General features: G+C 36.2%; 1 protein-coding gene across 7 annotated transcripts in view; it reads right to left on the minus strand.

Annotated features, from left to right (window-relative positions):
- Nucleotides 1–22,558, minus strand: part of SBF2 (SET binding factor 2) — a gene marked incomplete at both ends in the record, with an annotated part of 316,628 nt that overhangs the window by 20,001 nt on the left and 274,069 nt on the right. For 4 of the 7 annotated variants that reach the window (XM_084251933.1, XM_084251932.1, XM_084251931.1 and 1 more), the window contains 4 exons: nucleotides 11,552–11,737; nucleotides 12,275–12,376; nucleotides 14,265–14,441; nucleotides 17,298–17,482. In XM_084251933.1, the coding sequence (XP_084108059.1) occupies nucleotides 11,552–11,737; nucleotides 12,275–12,376; nucleotides 14,265–14,441; nucleotides 17,298–17,482 (650 nt within the window). Of the gene's footprint in view, nucleotides 1–11,551; nucleotides 11,738–12,274; nucleotides 12,377–14,264; nucleotides 14,442–17,297; nucleotides 17,483–18,697; nucleotides 18,773–22,558 lie in introns of all 7 variants that reach the window. The other 3 variants (XM_084251930.1, XM_084251928.1, XM_084251927.1) reach the window with 1 other exon arrangement.

The raw sequence follows: 22,558 nt of genomic DNA on the forward strand, positions 1-22,558 counted from the left end.
GATTTTCCTTTTCCCTTGTATGTTGTTGGCTTCTTTTTGTAAATTAATTTTCTATATATGTATGGGTTTAGTTTCTGGACTCCCGATTCTGTTTTTCTGTCAGTACCATTCTGTTTTGATTACAGTAAGCTATAGATTTACAATATAGTTTGAAATCAGGTTGTTTTGATTTTTTTTTTTTGGTTCTTTTTTTCTCAGGATTGTTTGATTCTTTGGGGTCTACATAAATATTGGGTTTTTTTGTTCTACTTCTGTGAAAAAAAAGGAAGTTTGGTAGGGATTACATTAAATCTGTAGAATGTTTTAAGTAAATAAGGGCCTCCCCTGGTGGCTCAGTGGTTGAGCGCTGGGTTGCAAGGCTGCCCGCAGCCTCTACAGCACTGGTTTGATCCCCGGCAGCTGGCAAGAGTCCCACAAAAAAAAAAAAAAGAAGAATGTTTTAAGTAAATAAAATTTACTTTTATAATAAACCTGCCCTTTTGGATATAAAAAATAAGACTAGGCAAAGGAAAAGAAAGACACACAAGCAGGCAAAAGAGCTATCTCTTAAGGGGCCAGGTTTGTGAAGAGAGGCCTGCGTATAGTCATAGGCAGGCAGGATTGGGAGGAGAGCTGCCTCTGCTGCTTTGCAAAGGCAGAAGACTGGTGAATGGAAGCACCTGCATAGTCACATACGGCCAGGAGAGCTGTGTTTGGAAGTTAGGTGTAAGAAAGAGATGCCTGCATAGACATAGGTGGGAAGGAATGCTACTGGTAAATGAAACAAACTATTAATTCTTCCAATTCATGAGCACGGACTATCTTTCCATTTGTCTTTTTCAATTTCTTTCAACAGTGCCTGTAGTTTTCAATGTATAGCTCTCTTACCTCCTTGGTTATACTTATTCTAATTCATATTGATATTTCATTCATATTGATGCAATTGTAAATGGCACTGTTTCTTTCTTTCTGCACATTTATTGTTAACGTATAGGAGAGCAACTGGTTTTTGTATAATGATTTTGAACCTTTTCTATAGGTACAGAAATTTACTGTATTCATTTATTGTTTTGCATAGGTGTTTGTGTGTGTGTATATGTGTATTCTTTAGGCTTTATATATATATAAAATCGTGTCATCCACAAGTAGTTAACAATTTTAGTTACTTTCCAACAGGATCCCTTTTATCTTTTTCTTTCCTAATTGCTCTGGCCAGGACTTCCAATACGTTCTAGAATAAAATCTGTCTTCCTTGTCTTGCCATACTTGTTCCTCTTTTAGAAGATTTTATTGTGTTTATATGATAGGCTCATTTTATTGTTTGTATTTTGTCAATTTTTTTTTCTGTATCTAGTGAAATGACATTTAGCCTTTTTTTTTTTTTAAGATTTATTATTTATGCACACAAGAACTGGGGTATAAGCCTGAGGTGTGGGGGGTGAAAGGATATACCAGAGACAGAGTGGGGAGCAGAACAGGCAGATCTACTGAAATACACTGTTGAGTGGAGCAGCAGGTGAGACAGTAGAGGTGTGCTGCACCATGTGGGCCAGCTCCGTAAAAGGGGATTTAACCCATGCTACAGTGACTGGCTATAGCTTGATAGTGCTGACACTTTAACCCCTGCAACACTAGGGAGGCCCTATCCTTTATTTTGTTAATGCTGTTTATTACACTGACTTTCAGATGCTGAACCACCTGCAAGAAGAAATTCCATTCTTTTAATATATTGAATTAAATTTGCTAATATTTCTGAGAATTTTTTTGCAGCTAAGTTCCTCAGGGATATTGGCCTATAACTTTTACTCCTTCTGATGTCCTTTTGTAATTAGATATCAGGATAATGTTGGCCTTGTAAAATGAGTTAGAAAGCAATCGTTCCTCTTCATGTTTTGTGAATTGTTTAGAATAGATGTTAAATCAGCAAATGTTTGGTAGTGACATGTTTGGTTTTGAACAAATATACCAGTGAAGTCATCTGATCCTGGATATTTGATTTTTTTGTGAGGTTTTTGATTGCTGTTTCGATCTTCTTAATAATCAGTCTATTCAGATTTTCTATTTCTTCCTGATTCAGTCTTGGAAGGTTGTATACGTCTATAAATTTATACAATTCTTCTAGGTTGTCCACTTTGCTCTATATAGATATTCAGGCTACTTTCTCACAATCCTTTGTATTTCTATGGCATTCACTGTAAATTCTCCTCTTTGGTTTCTTAATTTATATACTTGAGCCTTCTCTTTTTCTTGCTAAGTCTAGCTAAATATTTACTGGTTCAATGAATTTGCTTTTAGTTTCATTGATCTAAGAGGTTTTAATTCTGAAATACATTCATTTCCACTATTTCCTTCTTTCTACTCATTTTAGGTTTAATTTGTTCTTTTTTTAGTTCCTTTAGGTGTTGGATTAGTTTGAAATTTATCTTGTTTTGAAGTAGGCCTGTATTGCTAGAAACTTCCCTCTGCGTACTATCTTTCTGGCATCCCATAGACTTATGTATGTTGTGTTTTCATATCTTCAAGTATTTTTTATTTTCTCTGTTGATTTCTTTGATCCAACAGCTGTTCAGCAGCATGTTTAATCTTATTTGTTAAATTTCTAGCTTTGTTCTTATAGTTAACTTCTAGTTTCATGCCTTTGTGGTTGGATAAAAATGCTTGACATTTAATCTTTAAATTGTTGAGAATTAGTTTGTGTCCCCATATATAACTGATCCTGGAGAACATTCCATGTGCACTTAAGAATGAATGTTCTGTACATGCGTCTATTAAGTCTATCTGATCTAATGTGTCATTTAAAGCCAGTGTTTCCTTGTTGACGTGTCTGGATTATTTATTCATTGATACAAGCAGAACATCAAATTCCTCTATTATCAATTTTCCCCTTTAGGTCTGTTGATATCTGCTTTATATATTTTCGTGTTTCTATGTTGGGTACATATATATAATAGTTAAGAGGTAAGCGTGCTTGATGGATTTTCCTTTGATCACTATATAATGTTCACCTTTGTCTCATTATCTAGGTTGACTGGAAGTCTATTTTGTTTGATATAAGTATAGCTATACCTGATTTCTTTTGGCTACCACTTGCTTTAAGTATCATATTGTACCTTTTCACTTTGAGCCTACGTTTGGCTTGAAAATGAGTCTCCTGAAGGCAACATATAGTTGGGTGTTATTTTTTGATTCATTCAGCCACTCTTTCATTTACACTTACGGTGATTACTGATATAGGAGGACTTAAATACTGCCATTTTCTTTAGTTTTCTGGTTGCTCTATATCACCATTGCTCCTTTTTCCTCATGTCTCTGATATTTTACATTGATGATTTTCTATGCTTTTCTCAGTATCCCCTTTTTTATTTCATGTCCTCTCTAGATTTTTGTTTCATGGTTACCATGAGATTTATTAAAACTATCTCATAGAAAACAGTCCTTTTTCTGTTGATGACATCTTTTCATTTATCTATCTTCTGCCCTTCTCCTCCTCCCCTTTTATGTTTTGTTGTCATGCAAATTATCCCTTTTAATGCTGTGAGTCTGTTACAAATTGAAGTAGCTATTTTTTTTTTAAGATTTATTTATGCAAAAACTGGGGTACAGGCCAGATGCGCGGGAGGGTGAGAGGATTCACCAGAGACAGAGCGGGGAACAGAAGAGGCAGAAACACACTGCTGAGGGGAGCAGTGGAAGAGACAGGAAAGGTCTGCTGCGCCACGTGGGACCCTCGCCGGCCCACTGGGATCGAACCCACACTGCAGAGACTGCGGACAGCTTCACAGTGTGGCGCTCAACCACCTGCACCACCAGGGAGGCCCAGTAGCTACTGTTTTTAATGTTTATTTAACTTTTATGGTATAACTGCTTAGTGCTCTATTCTGAAATAGTTGCAATTCACTAATTCTGTTTGCCTATCAATCACCTCACTCAAAGTTTTATGTACTTTTTTGCCTTCATTTCTCATCCATATCTCAAAGATAACTTTACTGGATAGAGTACGGTTAGCAGACAGTTTTTCTCTTTCGCTATTTTGAATATATCATTGCATTCTTTCTTGGACTGTAGAGTTTTAGCTGAGACATTTGCTAACAGCAATGAGGGGACTTTTGTAGGTTACTATCTTCCTCCTCCCTCCACCCCTTACCTTTTATAGTCTTTATCATTGACTCTTGACAGTTTTGATACAATGTTTTGGAGAAGGTATTTTTGCAATTAGATAATTTAGATGTTATATTAGATTTATGAATTTGCATATAAACTTTCTTACTCAAGTTTGGGAACACCTGAGAGCTATTATTTCTATAAGTTCGATGCTCCATTCTCCCGTTCGGATGTCCATTATCCTTATGTCTTTCCTAATGAGTTCTTTTTTTTTTTTTTTTAACATTTGACTTGAGTGCAGCTTAGCTATTTTTTTTTTTTTAAAGATTTATTTATTCATACAAGCAGTGGGTACAGTCAGAAGCGCGGGGAGTGAGAGAATTCACCAGAGCCAGAGCAGGGAGCAGAGCAGGCAGAAGGACCGAAGTACACTGCTGAGGGGAGCAGCGGGCGGCAGGAGAGGTCTGCGCGCCATGTGGGACCCTCCTCCGGTGGCCGGGGAGCAGCCGGGGATCGAACCGGCGCTGCAGAGGCCGCGGGCAGCTTCGCAACCCAGCGCTCAACCGCTGCGCCACCGGGGAGGCCCTCCTAATGGGTTCTTAATAGGGTTTATTTAAAAAAAAAAAAACTTCTCTCCTACATGAATAAATCTTAGTTTTTTTTTCTTCAATCTCACTAATTTTCTGTTTCATATGGTCCACTCTATTTTCAGTGGTTTCTAATACATTATGCATCTTTCTTATTGAATGCTTTAGCTCCACAACTGGTTGTTTTTACAGTTTAATCTCTTCAGTATAGTATTTCTGTTCGCTAATTTTATCCCTGAGTTGCTTGAATTGTTTTTGAGTTTTTTTGTAGCATACTGAATTTCTTCCTAACAGCTATTTTGAATTCTCTATTATTTACATCTTTTCTGACTTTATATACTGATTTCTGAATTTATAGATTGATTTCTCTGTGTGTTAGTTTCTTTTTGTGCTCTCCGGTTAACCATGATTTTTCATGTTGTTTGATGGGTGGTTCCTCTGCAGGTACATATGAAGTAGCAAGAACCATTCTTACTAAGGTAAAGCTTTATTTCCTTTGACTCTAACTGTTCAATAGGTTGATAATTAGAGGCCTTTCTTTTTTTAGTAAATGACAGTATAATGCAAATTTTGTTTTATCTGAGCTGCTTCTGGGTATATGACTTGGACTTTTCACTGTTTAATGCCTCTGCCAGAGGTGTCATCAGTGAGCTCATTGGCACTGTTTCTGACCTACCTCCAGGGTTGCTGGTGACTTGCTGCTGCTGCTATAGTTGCTGTGGTAAGGTGAGGGGGGTGGTTGGAGTTATAGGCACTGTCTCTGCTGCTGCCTTTTATGTTGAGGATGTGGGCTATGATCAAGCACCCTTCTGCCACAGCTGGAGCACACGCACCACTGCAGCTATGGTGAGGGTTTTGGAATTACAAGTCCTACTGCCACTGCTGGTTACTTTATTAGGGCCAAGGGCTCTGTGACAGGTCAGGTGGCAGAGAGGTAGTTCTGGGTGCCAATGCTGTATTTTTTTTCCTCTGGGGCCACAGTCTGCAGTTGCAAGTCCTACTGTTTCTGTTAGTGGGCTCACTGGAGCTGCAGGATGGCTGAGGCTGGGAGGTTGGGGTCATGAACACTACCCTCACTGTTCCCTGGTTTCTGCTGCCTCTGTATGTTTCAATCCACCTACCTTCAGATGTACAAGTGTGTGGAGCTCTCGGTCATCCTTGTATGTTGAGCAGAGGAACCTTAGATGAGCTAGAGATGTGTATTTGTAGGTTGAATTGGAGCGACAAAGGGAGCATCTCATGCTGCCATAATGCTGATGTCACCCTTTCTCATTTTTAGTATTGATAATTTGTGCCTTCTTTTGTTAATCAGTTTGGTTGCAGGTTTATTAATCTTACTGGTCTTCTCAAAGTACAGCTTTTGGGGTCATTATTTTTGTTGCTGATGGCCACAAGAATTTGGGAGTCTAAAGGCAAGTCTGCTTCAAATAGTTTTACATAATAAGGCAAAGTCTCAGAGTGACAGGCATCTCAGGCAATAAATTAAGTCTATGAGAATTTCCTGAAATTGGCTGATGACTAGAGTTTTAGAGCTCTCACACATCATCTGGATTCTGTTCTGTATTTCTCTGATGAAGACCAAGAGTATACAGATTTTAAAAAACTAAGTTGTATGAGGCATTTTAGTTTTATTTTCCTTTATGGAGTGAAACTTGCCAATTTCATTTATTTACAAGAAGACAATCTGAAATGGAATTTAGAGAAACATGAATTTATAGGATCTTATTTTTTGCCCATATGCCATTAAGTACTTTGTAAAATTTAAAGGCCTATAAAAGTAAGCTATGACTCAAATCTCAGGGAAGAGCAACATTTTGGGAATAAAATGTAACAAATTAAAATTGGATTTTGTTTTCAGGAATTACAATCATAGGTTATAAACACATCCTTGAAAAATAAGCAGCTTAGTTTTTATTATTTTACAGACTGATTTAATAAACAATTGTGCACCTTGTACTGTGCTAGTCACTTTAGACAAAATAAATTTCTCTGAGATTACACATATACAGTGACCCTTGAACACCACTGGTGCCCTCCCATGCATTTGGAAATATGTGTATAACTTCTGATTTCCTCCCCAGAAATTAACTACAGTTATCCCTTGGAATCTGTTGGGGAATGGGTTTAAGACCAATAGCTGTGGCTGGTAGAATTCATGTATGTGAACCTGCGGGTATGGAGGGTCAACTGTCGTTAATGTGGATTGAAAACAATCCACACATAAGTGGACCCACACAGAAGCACTTTGTTAAAGATCAAAAATAAGACTGCTATGCAAATTGAGATTTATTTTATGGGCTTAAATATTAAAAGCTTTAATGCAACACATATTTGTTATAAAAGAGCTGCGATTATGTCATATTTTGTCAGTTTTCAGCTAAACGGAAAGCAGGCAGAGACCATAAACTCCTGGCTATACTGTGATTCCATTAACTGCAACTGTTTTGCCAATATTCATGGATAAATTTTAGAGAAACCAAGTTGTATGTGGGTAGCTTAGCTCCTTACATGTGCTCATATCTTCAAAAGGTAGATGGCTGTTTTTTCCTTTGGAACAGGACCAAGCATAATGCTGGCCTATGGCAACTGTGAGGAGACTCATGACAAAGCTAGATCAGACTGAGTGTCAATATACAATATGAGTAAACTTTAAAGGTAAAATAATATTTATCTCAAAGTAGGGAATAATGAAAAAGTTCTAGAATGTCCTAAAAAAATTCGCTCTAATGCTGAAATAAAGGAGGTGCTTTCGTATACTTCATGTTTTCAGTCATATTGCATGCATTTTTCCCCCAAAAGAAATTTTAGGTAAAGGTTTCATCTTTGCATTTTGGATGGATTATCCTTTTGAATTTGGTTCAACTATTTTAAGAAAAGGAAATATCCTCTAATGATATCATTTGAGCTAAGCCAATTTCTTTTAGAAGCAACAAAAAAATCTGCCAGATGTTGCTATTATGAAACTGAGCTAGCATTTATAATTCATCTGACACCTGGATACACTGGCATAAACAATGACTTTTTATATCATGAGGCAGTTCTAATTTAAGTTCAGTGCTTCATCTGTTTTCTTTGTAACTCTATTAGTACTACTAGACAAGTCTAGGCATAGTTCATGGACTGCTTTTCGGCGTTCAGCATGTTTGAAACAGTTAATAAGGAGTGAACACAGTCCACCAAAGAAAATTTTGATTGCTGCTGTGCAATTTAGCACTTTTCTTATTTTTAACGTTGTTGGGTCTGGCTGTCTTCTGTGCTCCTGAGAGACTGAGGATAGCACTAATTCGAATTGCTTCACAAAAGCACCACTGTTCAACTTAAAGTATTCAAGGAAGGGATTTTCTGATGCCTAAAACCAGTATGCAGGAGATGAGGAAACTCTACCTTTTATAATTAAGTCATAAGAGTGAGAAACACGATTCAACTGTGGTCTTGTTTTTGAATGAACAATCATCACTCTTTAGCACGAAATAATTTGCTTCACCAAAGCTGATACCTATCATACATAGTCAAGTATCCTTAAATATTTCAATTAAGGTTATCATCAGCTTGTTTTGCCCTGGCTTGCCTGCACTCAGGTTATTATAGATGAGGTGCTAAGTCAAAGAAGGTTAACATAATATATAGTAAATATTAAAATTTTATATTTTAATTAAAAAATGTTGATGTGGTACAACTAGATTTGAAACCACAAACAGATCTTTAGACACTGAAAAATATTTTCTAGAGTTTGTGAGGTATTCATCTCAAATAACTGATCTTTCATTAAAGGGTAAGCTTTCAATTTCAGAACTGTTTACACAGAACATTTGAAATTTATTTTAAATAAGGAGATAAACAAGAAATTAAAGAAACTCAAAATTGCTTTTCATATATATATTTTACATTGTTTTACCATCTATGATAATGTATTCTAAAGATAACAGGAATGTAATTTATACTTCATTTACATTTAACTGCTTCTTTGTTCATACCACTTAAGAGGTACTCACAGAATACAGGTTACTTTCCAACATTTTAAACTACTCACTCTCCCACACACCTCATCCCACCCACCCAATAAAATAAAAGTATTACATTCCAAGTAATTATTATTTGTACTTGGGACACACTGCTGAACGTATATACTATATTCCCATTGGTAAGGACAGTATGATTTATATGAGAATCTTCTACCCTTGCTGATTGTGAGTGGATTCTTTTGTTGTATATAAATCTGTATGATGAACACAGGTACTTAACATATTTAACAGAGCATTTCACTGAAGCTAAATTTATCCAACTAGACTCAGTCCTTGCTACTCTGCCCCAATTAAAGAAACGTTTAAAAGGTAAGAAACAACAACAAAAGAAAACACAAAAGGAGGTCGGGGGAATAGAAGGGGAAACAGTAGCAAGCCAAGAAAATTCAGTAACTTTTTGAAGCTAGTGATTACTTATTAGCTAGCTATTCTTCTAACATCAACACAACTGTGTGACTTATGAGGCTCGAGACTGAAAACAGCAATAGAAAAAGATAATCTCCACATTTTTAACTATTCCCTGGAACCATTGCTTGTCCTTCTTCCAGAAAGTAGGGAGCCAGGCTATTAAGTACTTTCTGGGCACCTGACTAACAAATTCTTCTCTGGAAAATGAGATAGCTGCTGTTCTCTTTTTTCTGAAACTCCAATTTACTGAGCCTTAGTATTTTAAGCATATAAATTGACTAGATTTGGTCATTGTATATAGTTGTGTAGCCACCACCACAGTCAGGATTCAGAACAGTTCTCTCACCCTAAAACATTTGCTCATGTCCTTTCCCTGACCACTCATTCTAGGCAACCACTAATTTGTTTTGTCACTGTAGTTTTGCTTTTTGTAAAATACATGTAAATGAAATTATATAGTATGTAGTCTTTTTATCTATTTTCTTCACTGATCACAATGATCATAAGATTCATCTGCGGTGTTGTGTATATTAATCATTTTTTTTTTATTTTTTATAGAGGCATGTTTTTTATTTTATTTGTTTGTTTGTTTTGTTTATACATGCACTGGGTACAGTCAGAAGCACGGGAGGGTGAGAGAATTCACCAGAGCCAGAGCGGGGAGCAGAGCAGGCAGAAGGACCGAAGTACACTGCTGAGGGGAGCAGCGGGCGGCAGGAGAGGTCTGCGCGCCATGTGGGATCCTCTTCTGGTGGCCGGGAAGCAGCCGGGGATCGAACCGGCGCCGCAGAGGCCGCGGGCAGCTTCGCAACCCAGCGCTCAACCGCTGCGCCACCGGGGAGGCCCTTAATCATTCCTTTTGCTTGTTTAGTATTCAATTGTATGGCTATACCAAAATTTGATCATTTAGTTTGTTTCTCATTATAAATATAAGTAACAGGGTCAGAAAAAGGTTACTTAGCACAGTATATTCTATTTAATAATTCTAAGAATAGTTCCTGGTCCATACGGAGACAATAAATATTGGTAATGATTGTTCTGTTGTGGTGTATATATATATATATAAGCATGGAGGCAGGAAATGGCCTAGTGCAGTTGGTCAGCATAATACAACAACAGTAAGCCAGACAGTAAGTGCTTTCATGAAGAACTTATGCTTTCACCTATCTAGAAGTGAGAAAAGATGCTTGTTTCCCTTTTTTGTTCTCAGTTAAGCTTTCTTTTTCTGAGACCATGGTCTCTAAGCTTCTCCCTTAATATTCTAAGAGGAAACAAATAAGATTACTTGCTGCCAAGAGTTTAAAAGTGTAAGATCAACCTTGTGCCTATCTTCTCCACATGCTGCTCAGAGAGGATCAACTGAGGTTAATCAATGGGTCTTTTCTTTAAGAAGCTATTTGGTGCAATCAAAAACATAACTATTGGGATGTATGTGTAGTCTTTGCTAATAGGTATGGAGTGGTTTTTTTGAGTGATAAAATGTTTTAAATTGATAGTGGTAACTGCACAGCTAAATATAATAAAAACTATTGAATCACATACTTTAAACACAGAGATCAAGTGATTAACAAACAATATAACCATATACCAACTTGCCAGCAGACCTAGTTCCAATTCTAGCTCTTGAAAACATTTTCCATCTTTTCTTCCAACAGTTATCGGGGGGGCCATGTATTTCAGAGGCTCACTGTTCCCACAAATATGTTTGTTACATCAGCCCCCATCAGAACCCATTCATTGTTGTGGTACAGATGAAACAGATGGAATTATCAATCCTCCTTTTCCTAGGCCAATTTAGTCACTGGAACCAATACCTTCAATTTGCATACCCAGGCCATCCAATTCTCAAGCCCAAGGCCCTACGAGGAAGTAAATGTTTGATGCCTGAGATGAAGGTAGGAATAAGTCTAGAGTACTCACATCTCCACACCCTATCCCCTATTAGGTTTGACTAGATTTATACTAGGTTTCTGTTTGGTCTCTTGATTAGCCCTGACTAGGTCATCCAGTTGAACTAAGTCAGTGTTTTCAACCACATTAACTTGCCTGGTTAGACCCTTATTCTTTCTCCAGGGGTTAAACTCTACCTCCTGTATTCCTAAGCACAAGCTAGGGTTCTCTCAAACTGGGAAGATCATGTGCTGGATTTCAGGCACTCCTAATATGTAGGGATTTTCTCTATCCTAGGTCAATACTTCTTGTTGGCAATTTAGAGAGTTGGCACTTCACATGGGGGCCAGTCCAGTAGCAGTTCATCTGTCCTAGTTTCTGAAGCCAACAAGATCTTTTTCTTCTCTATTCCTAGCAATCTACTGCTATGATTTCAGCAAGTCTTTCAGATGAGTCCATCAGAATTATGACAGGAAGATACAATATGACAATAAAGCTAGTTTCATTCATTCATATCAAGTCAATTTAAATTCTTATCAAGTCAGTTTAAGTTGCTCTACTTACCTGGTGTACACAGTCTAAGAATTGTAGGAAAACTGGAGCAAAACCGCTACCCTGACAGCTGAGGGTCAAACTGCTCCGCTGACTGAATTTATGACCAAAAGAGAGCCACTCTTTTTCAACCAACATCTGGAAGCCTTCAATGGTCCTATAAAAGGGATCACTAAGTAACTGAACCAGGGATGTCACCTAGGGCACAAACAGAATGGAATCTTCTTACTTTTTGTCCTGAAAAAAATCCCATTGCTAAGACAAAACACTTCCTTTTGATAATAGCTAATTTACAAGCAAGTTACCAGAGCAGCAAATTTGCTCAGCCAATCAAATTCTTCACACTATCCAGTAAAATTTAATCTCAAATTCATTTCGGCCACAAAAACATGTGTTTCTTTCAGGGAATTAAGATTTTAATCTTTACCTTGCCAGTTTGATGACTGTGGCCTTCTAGTCTAATTAATGAGGCCGAGAGGATCAGTTCAAACCTACGTCTTTTCTTCAGTAGGCCTTACTGTACTTTATACACACATTTTTCTTTTCACACTGGAATAAAAGAGGGGCTTATATAGAGCCAGGGAAAGAAGTGACAAAGGACAAAAGAAGTCCTATGTTTAACATAGGACTGTCTGTCAATACATTTATTGTTATATAAAAAATTGTACCTGCAAATCTTAACTAAATTGAAATACAAATATAAAGCTAAATGTGAAAATATGTGTAACAGTTTACTTGTGCAGTGATGTCCCAGCCTTCTTCCAAACAGACCAAAGCTGAGGAACCATTTTCAAGCACTTCTGACACAACCAAAGCCAGCTGCATTATCCTGTGAAGCTAAGAAAAATGAAAGGAGGTCACAATTAGGCCAAGTGCTCTCTGAGCATCAAGAACAGAGACTTGCTATCAACCTTAGAGAATTAAACAAGTTAGGAATAGAGTATTCTGGCAAAAATGACCACATAATGTTTTAAAGTACTTAGAAGTTCTTTGTCAAAATTAGACCAATGCCCATTTTAAGTGTTCATGTGACACAATGAAATAGACCTTATATAACTGTCCCCAAAGTAGAAGAGTTGTAACTCCATAGAATGGAAAAGACAGATTCTAAGTGGTCTCCAAACATGGTTATTTGGCTTAAAAATTGTTTTTCTATAATGTATTAAGTTCTATTTCAGATATATTATCTGGAATTAGATAGTATGGCTGGTTGCACAACTTTGTGAATATACTAGAAACCACTGAATTACACTTTTTAAAAAGAAAAAATTTTAGAGATTTTATTAAATAGGAAGAAAACTTGTATTTGTGCTGAACTTTTAAAGTCAAGTAAATGAACTCAAGTCCCCATTGAACAATTAGGGTGTAAGCAAAGCATATAAACTTACAAACTAAGTGTGTATTGTTCTAGTATTAAGTATCATATGACATAATCTGTAGAACAGATTTATTTCTGAACTGAAAACTATTCCTCCCTCTCATATTTTAAGCAGAGCTAGGCTATTTTACACACAGGAACAAAGCAGAGGTCCTCTCCAGCAATGGGGATCTCCTGTTGTTTCTATAGCACAGTATTTTCAGATCTTAATTCCCCTGGGCTCAGCATTTGCTCTAAGAATTAACTTTTAAAATGCCAATAGCCCAAGTGGAGCAATATTTTCAACTATTTTTGGTCCCTAACTTGTGATATGGGTCTACTACTTTGGAGAAAGAGTAGAGCACAGAATATACGAAAAACACATAGGATGGGTGGTGGGGATAGTCTGGGGTTGGAGCTCATCCACAACTTAGGGACAGAAGAAGGTATTGATCAGCTCCTTCCATGAGTAAAGTGTCCTAAATTCCTTTTAGTGGTAATTAACTTACCCTGATACAGACTTACAGTTAATTGTATATGTGGCTGTGTTTTTCCATAGTTTAAGTACCTTGAGACAAGTCATTGCCCTGGGTAGTCATATAATTTTCTGTTTGTTTTAGCGCCTTTTACTCTTGTGGAAAACAACCCCTTTTCCTCAAGAGAGGCCGAAGACTTGGAGGTACATAGGGGCAGGGGCTAAAGGAGGTGGGAGGTTCTACAGGGGGAGAAGGAATAATGGATATAGCATGAGTGGCCTAAAGACGGGGATATACTACCAAAGTGTTCTTCGTCAAATTCTGAAACATGCATATCATATTTTTCTTTCTGTGGTTTGTAAGAAATGTGTGTGTTGCTGGCATATCCATTTCCCCTTAATTTTTCATTAGAAGTCCAATTAAAAACATCCCAAGCTTGACTTAGCTGAAAGATGATGACTATGGTTTTTCCTGAATTTGGATAACTTTTAAGATATTCAGACATTCTAGGCAAAACAAATACGTGAGAAAGTAAGGGAAAGACTTGGGGTCATCTAAAAATCACATTCTGTTCTAGATCCTTACTTTGCTGACAACAGAGCAGAGACCATATATTTCTAAAAGGTTCCATCTAAAAATATCTCCTCTGTAGCATCCTGTAAAGACCAACCTTTCAATTACAGAAAGATAAAAATCCAGGGATTAGAAATTCTACCATCTCATCTCTTGTATCGTACAATTTCTTGGAACTGAAAGGCCTTCAAAGAGGGCACACAATAAAGGGAAGAACCAGGTAATAGGGGAAACACATTTTTATCTCAAATATCAATTCTGTGTATCCAGTTGGGCTTCTCTTTCCTTGAATTATAAGACAAATTCCTCCAGACATTACCTGTGGGAACCACTCAGAGTCTCCCAGGGCTTTCAGGAAGGTCACTTCTGAATCAGTAGGGATGGTACTTGGGACACAAGCCCTCATTAGCTTTTTAAAACTGGCTTTCACTTGTCGGATGTCATGAAATTCAACAGGAACAAATTCACAATTTAAAGCAAACTCTAACTTGAAGTTCTATGGGTGAAAATGCAGAGAATCAGGTAGATGAAGAGCTACAGAACATTATTTTCAACAGGGCAATATATTTAGTGATATATAATTATTTGAAACCAAATAATTGTAGAGGCTCCCAGTGGATATGAAGGTCAATCTTGTGTGGTAAATGTGTCAGTATTGCTGGAAAAAGTCAGGCAATAGGTGTAGTAGTTTGACTTGGCTAGCTGCTACTCTGATAAAACTTTAAGGGAGTACAGGTAGGCTGGGAACTGATGGGATTTATATAATGATAGGCCATAAACCTGGAAGTCTAGAAAGCATGATTAAAATATAATAAAATACACTGATACATAATATATCATGTATTAATCATGCTTTCTAGACTAAAGTCTCCCTAAGATGCACATTTTAAGTAAAATTTTTTGATACACAAATATTTATTATTTAAGTAAATCATTCGTTATAAAAATGAAGAAAAAGAGATAACCACTGGGAAGGAAATAAAAATCAATATTTCACAGTACTAACACTATAGTAACTCTTTTAAGTAAATTCTAGCTTTGAGACAGTATTTTTTTCATGCAATATGACACGTATACTTAATACTTTTAGCATTATATCTTTAATCCATATGCATTTTTTTCTATATTGAGGTTACATTTGTAATTAAACAATGCATTTTGAAAATCTGGATGCCTGAAGTTCTGTAACTTCTCCTGCCAAAAAATGAATTTTCTCATCTTCTTACCACTTTCTTCTCACTCTTCCCAAATTATTGCATCGTACACTTTTCTAATAAAACTGTTTCCTGGAGATTATTTGCAAAATAATGTGAATGCACGTAACACTACTGACCTGTACATGTTAAGATGTTATGAGATTTGTTTTAGCACAATAAAACCAACCTACCAAGGACTGGACTTATATGTCAGGTCTGTTTCATGTTTTATAGTGGTTATTTTAGAGTATTTTTAAAAAAGGTCTACTAAAGTTTCAAAAGAATGTGTGAAAACTCAAGTTTTTAAAAAAAATTATAAGTATCAAGAAAAGAAGTTTTTCTTAGTAATTCTACTTGTAGGAAGCTAACCTAAAGTAGTAATCTAAAATGTAGGGGGAAAAAACCTAGAGAGTTGTATCTCAATAAAAAAATAATAAAACTATATGCTTGAAAATGTGACTGTAGTTTTATCTTCTGTATAATACTGATAAAAGGTAATCATTATGTATTAAAGTAATTATGAAGACTATTCTACACATGGAAAAATGTGGTTATGAGACAAAGAACTTAGGAGAATATATAAGTTCTTTCTTTTTTTTAAACTCATAACACATAAAAGATGTGTGTTTCAGGAAAACTAGGTTCCCTTCCATTTCCCAGCTATACATGAGCTGGTGTGACTATCTTATAAAACCAGGAGTCAGCAGTCAGCAATCAGTGTTGAGACACAATGTTAGGTCATAGGAATTTGTTATTCAGTATAAGTATTCAAGAGTATAGATTAAAAAAAGGCTAATTCAAGATTACTTAGAATAAGTTAATTACTTGCATTCCTACTGGGATAAAAGCAGTAGAGTTGCAATTAAAGAATACTGTGCTAGCTATAATATAGCACACTTTTATAATGTAGCTAATACTTTATTGGATGAAAGAAAGGGAGGGGTGTGTCCCAAAGTGGTCTGTCTTTCTTACTCCTCTATACATGATCAAAGAGCTAATCTGAAGGCTTAGGTGTGAAAGGAATGGCAAGATGAATATTCAGGCGATAAATCTCAGGGAGTGATTCAGATCACAAATAAGTGGTATGCTGAAATGTGGAAAGTCTGTGTTCTGGAAAAGACACTGGTGCTAAGGCAGCTGTGTAGGCATCCCTGGGTTGCTATTGCAAAGTGTTCCTATTTTCTTTATATAAAATTATTTGCTCTATCAGAAGACAAGTGTGCATATTAAAGAAATAAGCACTGCCTAGCAGTTTCATGCCCTTTGCCCTAAATGTTGGTGACTAAGTGACTGCGGCAGTGTTTGCTATGCAGAGCTAGCAAAACCAGTATGCCATAGAGAGTTGGCTCATTCACTGGCCTCTTCAGGGCCAAGCATGTGGGATCCTGTTCACGGCCTTGAACTCCACAGTTCAGCTGAAGGTCTAGATTGTCCAGTGCTGACTGGATCAATGGACTAAACCTTGTGGAGCTTTCTGAGTTAAATACTTTTATTTCTTACACACCTATCAGTAGTAATGAAACATTGGTATTTTGGAATGTGCGAGTTGCAAAAACAATGATGATTTTGGACAAAGAGACTATGGGATTTCAGCATAGTGAAGTTCTTTGGCATAATTACTTATAATTAAGGATAAAGTTGATCAGCATCTAATATTTTGAATTTTCTGACAGGTATTACCACATTCATATACAGTCTTAACAAAGTTTTAAAAAATGTAACTTAGAAAACATAGCCTTGGCCTTCCCTTGCCTTTACATGTAGTACCACAGTAGATTTATAGTAACAGAACCATCTGTTGTCAAGAGCACAGATTCATAGAGAAGCTGAACTAGAACAGTGGAAAACATAGCCTGAATAAACTTTATTTCTTTTTTGTATGTACAAGTCTTAATACTCGTGATGTTTATGCTGATTTTTTTAACCATTATGATTAAGTTCTTATATTCATGGCTAATATGCATATATGTATATGTACATATAAATATATGCAGCAAACATATACATATAAGTTAAAATTTTTTTTGGATTATTAACTCAAGGTTAGGAATCCAGGCTGCAAAAAAATATTTCTAGGAAAACTAGTTTATGAGACAAGTTTTATAAATTGCCTCTGTGTATCCACAAAGTTTCTAAGTAAGAAAAAGAAATCTTACCCTAATTTGTGACTTTTCACCAAATATATAAAGGGTGGCTTGGCGTTTCAAGAGCTGGTTTTGCAGATAGGCGTTGTTACTAATGGAGGCTGAGTGATCCTTGCCTGCCAGCCGGGCACCAACATCAATGAAGGATGTTGGAGAGCTGATTAAGCGAGTGCTGGAGCGTAGACTTGCCCAGACACCTTTACAAAAGTCAAAATAACTGAGTGAGATAATCTGATTTGGAAAGACCAGTGAGTAGGGAAAAAGATGCATGCTCCTTAGATAGTTTTAGAGGTACTAGCAAGTTAGTTAAAGTAATTGATCATACCGCTCACTTGATATTTACTTTTGCAATATTAAAAGCATTTTTCAATAATGAATTTCAAAATCACATCATGTTAGGCTCAGAGGTACCTAAGAAGTCACCCATGTCACTTCTATTTTTGTATTGATGTAAATTCAGTTTTTATTAGTAAATAAGAAATCCTATAGAGTTCACTGACAGTGGTAGAGAGGGGAATAGCAGCAGTAACTCAATTTCTCAGGGCTTTATTCACTTAATTCAATAATTTCCCAAGAAATAAACTAGAAATGTACTAAACCTACTAAAATCTGAGGTTGGATTAAGAATTAAAGTGTAGGCCAAAATGATGTAATTTTGAACTCGAGTCTATTATAGTTTCCCCCCCCATATCCATGAAAAATAGAGAGAAATTATGTTAACAATGCATATTTCATTGCATCTTAGGAAGTTTTATTTAAAATTTATAGTCAAAAGCAAATGTTTTCTAAGGGAAAGGCCAAAATAAGAATCTCATGTTATAAATTTACCTTAATTATATTAATTAGAAAAATAGATTTTTATATGTAAATGAAACTTAAATAGTATATATCTTTATGTCTGGATATTTAATAAGTCTTGAATTTGACAAGTCCCACAGCACACTCAAAACAGAGCCTCTTATAAAGAGCCTGTAGGTTGTAGTGCTCATCCCAGTGAACAGGGTTCACACTTTGCCAACTGCTTCCCTAAAGAGGGTTTTCTTCTCCACATTTGGAAAGGGTCTTTGAAAAATTTTAATGTTTGCTAAATGTTAAATGAAGCCATGTTTCTAGGTGACTAGAAATCACCATAATGTCACATTTGCTTCTCTCTCTCTATAAGCACTTATAGGGTCAAGAGACCAGTTCCCTAGAAAAGGTTTGTAGGTGATATCTGCTTAACATGGATGAATCTTTCTATATAACACATGAACTTTTCTTAAATATTATGGTGTTTTATTTTTTGTAAATGGAATCAGAAAATTCAGAATGTAGATGAAAATAAAAGAATTTGACAAATGTGAAAAAAGTCACCTGTATCACATATGAAAATGGTTAAAAAGAGTGACATATCAGGACAGATAATACAGTACCTTCATTATGGACTCTTCCCTTAGTTGAAGATTTGGAATTTGACTGAGTAAAACATTTATCTCTGTACCCATGCACTGGTTGGTAAGATTAAAGACAGAAGGAGGGATGAAATGTATATAGCAGCAAACATCAGAGTAAATTGTGGAACAGAAGAATAGGTTATATCATTTTGTAAATTAAGTTAGCATAGGGGAAAATGTAAATGTAATAAAAGTAAACAATTTAACAAAAATGCTACACAGTCACACACAAAAAGATGAACTGAGTGCCTGTTAAATGAAATTTCAGCACCAGTTTATAAATATTACAAGCACAATGAAATGGACAGCACAGCAGAGTGCCACTAAAAAATTATACCAAATGGACTAAGCTTTTATAGATTATCATTTGATGAGAAGCAAATTTATATAATAAAATTAAGAAATTGGGGAGGGTTAATGTTAGGAATACACTGGCCCTAGTAGTTAAGGAGGCAGATTGGTTGGTAAATGCTACGTATTATACAACACACTTGTTCAGCCATCACACCAGGAAACAATGAAGCTCTAGCAACCATTTGGAATAACTAAGGGCAGTTTTTGCAGTAGAGCATTAAGCATTGCCACACTATTTTCCTTTTTCCTTAAAAATTACATTTATTATATATAATTACATAGTAACAAGCAGCAAAAATTCATGACCCTGTGACAATACCCAATGCCATTAAAAATATAGCTTGTGATGATTGAAGTGATGATTTCTTCTAAAATTCCTACTTGCACCAAAATGATCGGCAGTATTAGAGATGATATTTTTGTAATTTGAGTAATATTGATTTTTTTCCCCAACAGAAAGAAATTGCTTCATGAATATGGCAAATTTACCTGGTAATAACAAAATGGTGAGCAGAAAGTTAGTCAGCTTATTTTCTGAGCAAAGGAATTGCTCTTGTCAATTAAGGAAAATGATTCCATATCAGGATTAAAACTTTGAAGGTGGTATTAGTAAGCTATACATTCCAAAATTACATAAAATATGACATGATTTGCCTTACTCCTTTGGAAGCAGGAAATGAAGGACATTGATGACTTTAGAGATCAAGGTAAGCCAGAAAGCAAGGGGTTGCACAGCACTGGCTGAATGCACAAAGAATGCAAAAACTAGCAAGACAGAACAAAGACCTGGAAAGAAAGACATGGCAAAGACACAAGGCCTCTTCTGTGCTAGCTGACTGCTCCTCTTCCTGCCAAGGTTTTGAATTTTCCTATTGGAATATGGCACACTAAAATAGTTACAGTTAAGCTTAAGAGGGTTGGTTCCTAATTCTGAGATACTGTTTCCTAAATATATCACACATTTTTATGCTAGTCCTTCTTCCTGGAATGATTTCTCCTATCTTTCTTCACCCAACAAACTCCTATTTATTCCTTAAGATTCCAGAACAATGTGAACTCCTCTGAAAAGCATTCCTGACTGTCCCCAGAGTGGTAGAGATCTCTATTTGAACTCTGATCACACTGCACTGTGATTATTTCCACATTTTTTTTTTTTACCAGATTGTGTGCTCTAAAGGGCAGGGCCCTAATTATATTTATTCTTGTGTCCGTGTAAAGTCTGAGGTATAGGTACTCAAAACATTTGCTGATTGTTTTCTTTTTGAAAATAGATTGTGAGTTGTTGTGGTCCTCTACTGCATCTTCAATTATTTTCTCAGAAAGGATAAAAAGGAGGATATTAAATTAAAAAAAAATTAAGTACTTCTTCAAACAGAGGCTCAGCAGTGAGAAAATGCCAAGTATCAGGTAGCAGAAAATCAGCAATGAGAAAATGGCCTGTACTGATATGGGACCAGCAGAGGGCTTTGAGAGCTGTAATCCTATGTGGCAGTCATGTTAACTAAATGCTTTACTGCATCAGTGGCAGCGATGTCTACTAATCTTCCTGAATGATTCTTAGGTGTTGAATATTAGCTCTGAGCGTGTTAACATTGATCTGGAGTTGTGTTTTCCAAACTGCAGGGTCCTTCTTAGTGGTCTGTGAAATCATTTTAGTAGGTTACATCATTATTAAAATAAGGTAAAGCAGATTAGAATTAAAAATACTACATGCACTGCATGTGGTATAGATGAGTATTATAACGCTCCTGAGTGGTAATGTGAGTATGTATGTATACATACAGATAAATTTCTTACTCTGAGCCATGATCAAAAAATTTGGAAAGTTACTGGCCTAGAGCATATGTCCTCTAGCTTCTTGTCTTTGGCCAGGGAGGGGCAAACTAGTTTCCGGCAACTTCAAATGTAGAATTCTTTATTTTAGCAGAGTATTAGGCATCAGAATTGTTTATCACAATAACAAAATGGAACTAAGACTTATAAAACTCCTATTATGAGCCAGTTTATTATTTCATTTACTTGTCTCAATTTTATAAATAAAGACCCTGAGAAATAAAAGGTTTCCTAACTTGCTTACTATCACACACTAAGGGGTAGGGTTGTGGTTTGAATTTGAATGTAATGGAACCAAATTCTCAGTGTTTTGTCACCCAAGCAACCAATGGTCCATCCAGCAGAAACTGGCTAAGGGGACTGCCTCAGGGAAGAAGTAATGAAGTAAATTCTCACCAGGGGAACGCATTGTAGTTGAGAGCATGAGTGTTTCCTAAGCGCTGGTAGTATTCACTCCACATTGTTCAGATCAAAGAAAGAAGAGAAGGTAGAGATGCATGGGTTGCATGTAGAGATGGGGTAACTATTTTATCCATGTGACTTTGTTTAGCATAGTGCATGAGGTACAAGTTAGGTTCAGTGACTAATCCTAGTATCAGTTATGCTTCTATTTGCTAAGTGACCTTGGCCATGTCACTTCATCTCTTAAAAGCCGTTAAGATACCTGTTCTGGAGGTTATTTCAAGGATAAAATAACAAATGTAGATGAACTCTAAACACTATGGAAATGTGAAGGATGAAAAATTAAGAGTTAACTCTTAGCTATTATATAGTACAATTTTTAAATTTAAAGGGTTGTAGTAGTATGGAGATTAGAATTATTTTTTAACTTTAGAGGGCTAAGCTAGGGCCAATAAATAAAATTTATATGGTAGTATATTTTTAGATCAATATAAGAAAGAATTTTCTTTTAAACCAGGTAACTATTTACTAGGTTTTTCTTTTTTCATGAACTTTAGGTATAAGTGTGGAATGCAGAATAAAGAACAGAAATGGTCCCTTCCCTAGAAAAAAGGTTTTCTAACAAAGTTGCTGTAAATACAAGAGACTACTTTTGGGAAGAAAGGAGTTTCCTATTACTGATGATGTTCAAACAGAATCACAATCATTCACTTGGTGTGTTTTCAAGGGGATTCAGTAGTGCATGGGAGTGCGAGGAGAGTCTAAGATTCTCTGACTTCACTGTGAAGCACTAGAACTTTACAATCAAGATACCTCGTCTGGAATTTCATTTTGAAAAGTAAAGGAATCATATATAAATCTCCAGTGATCAAAGCAGATCATTCTTGGGAGCAAAAAGAGCCAACACGAAGCCTGTATTTCCTTGTACCAGCAGCTACTCCAGAAGAGAAAAAAAGTAATGTGGATATAATTCTCTATTGTTTTTTCATACTACCATTTCAGAGAACAGTTTTGACAGGTATTGGAAGCATAGCCCATGAGTCTAGGATCACTTCTCGCTAACTGTTTATGCTTCTGTGATCAATCTTTCTGCACTACAAACCTGGAGCATCATGGAGTACTCCCGGGGCTGACTCACCATTTAAACATGCTCCCTTCCACCTCCCAGTCTCATTAGTATGTATGATTTCAGCAATGATTATATACCTCTTGTACAATGAGGCCAAATGTATGTTACCATACTAGCAATAA

Source organism: Talpa europaea, assembly GCF_964194135.1.
Source record: "Talpa europaea genome assembly, chromosome: 1".
In the NCBI taxonomy this organism is placed as follows: domain Eukaryota; kingdom Metazoa; phylum Chordata; class Mammalia; order Eulipotyphla; family Talpidae; genus Talpa; species Talpa europaea.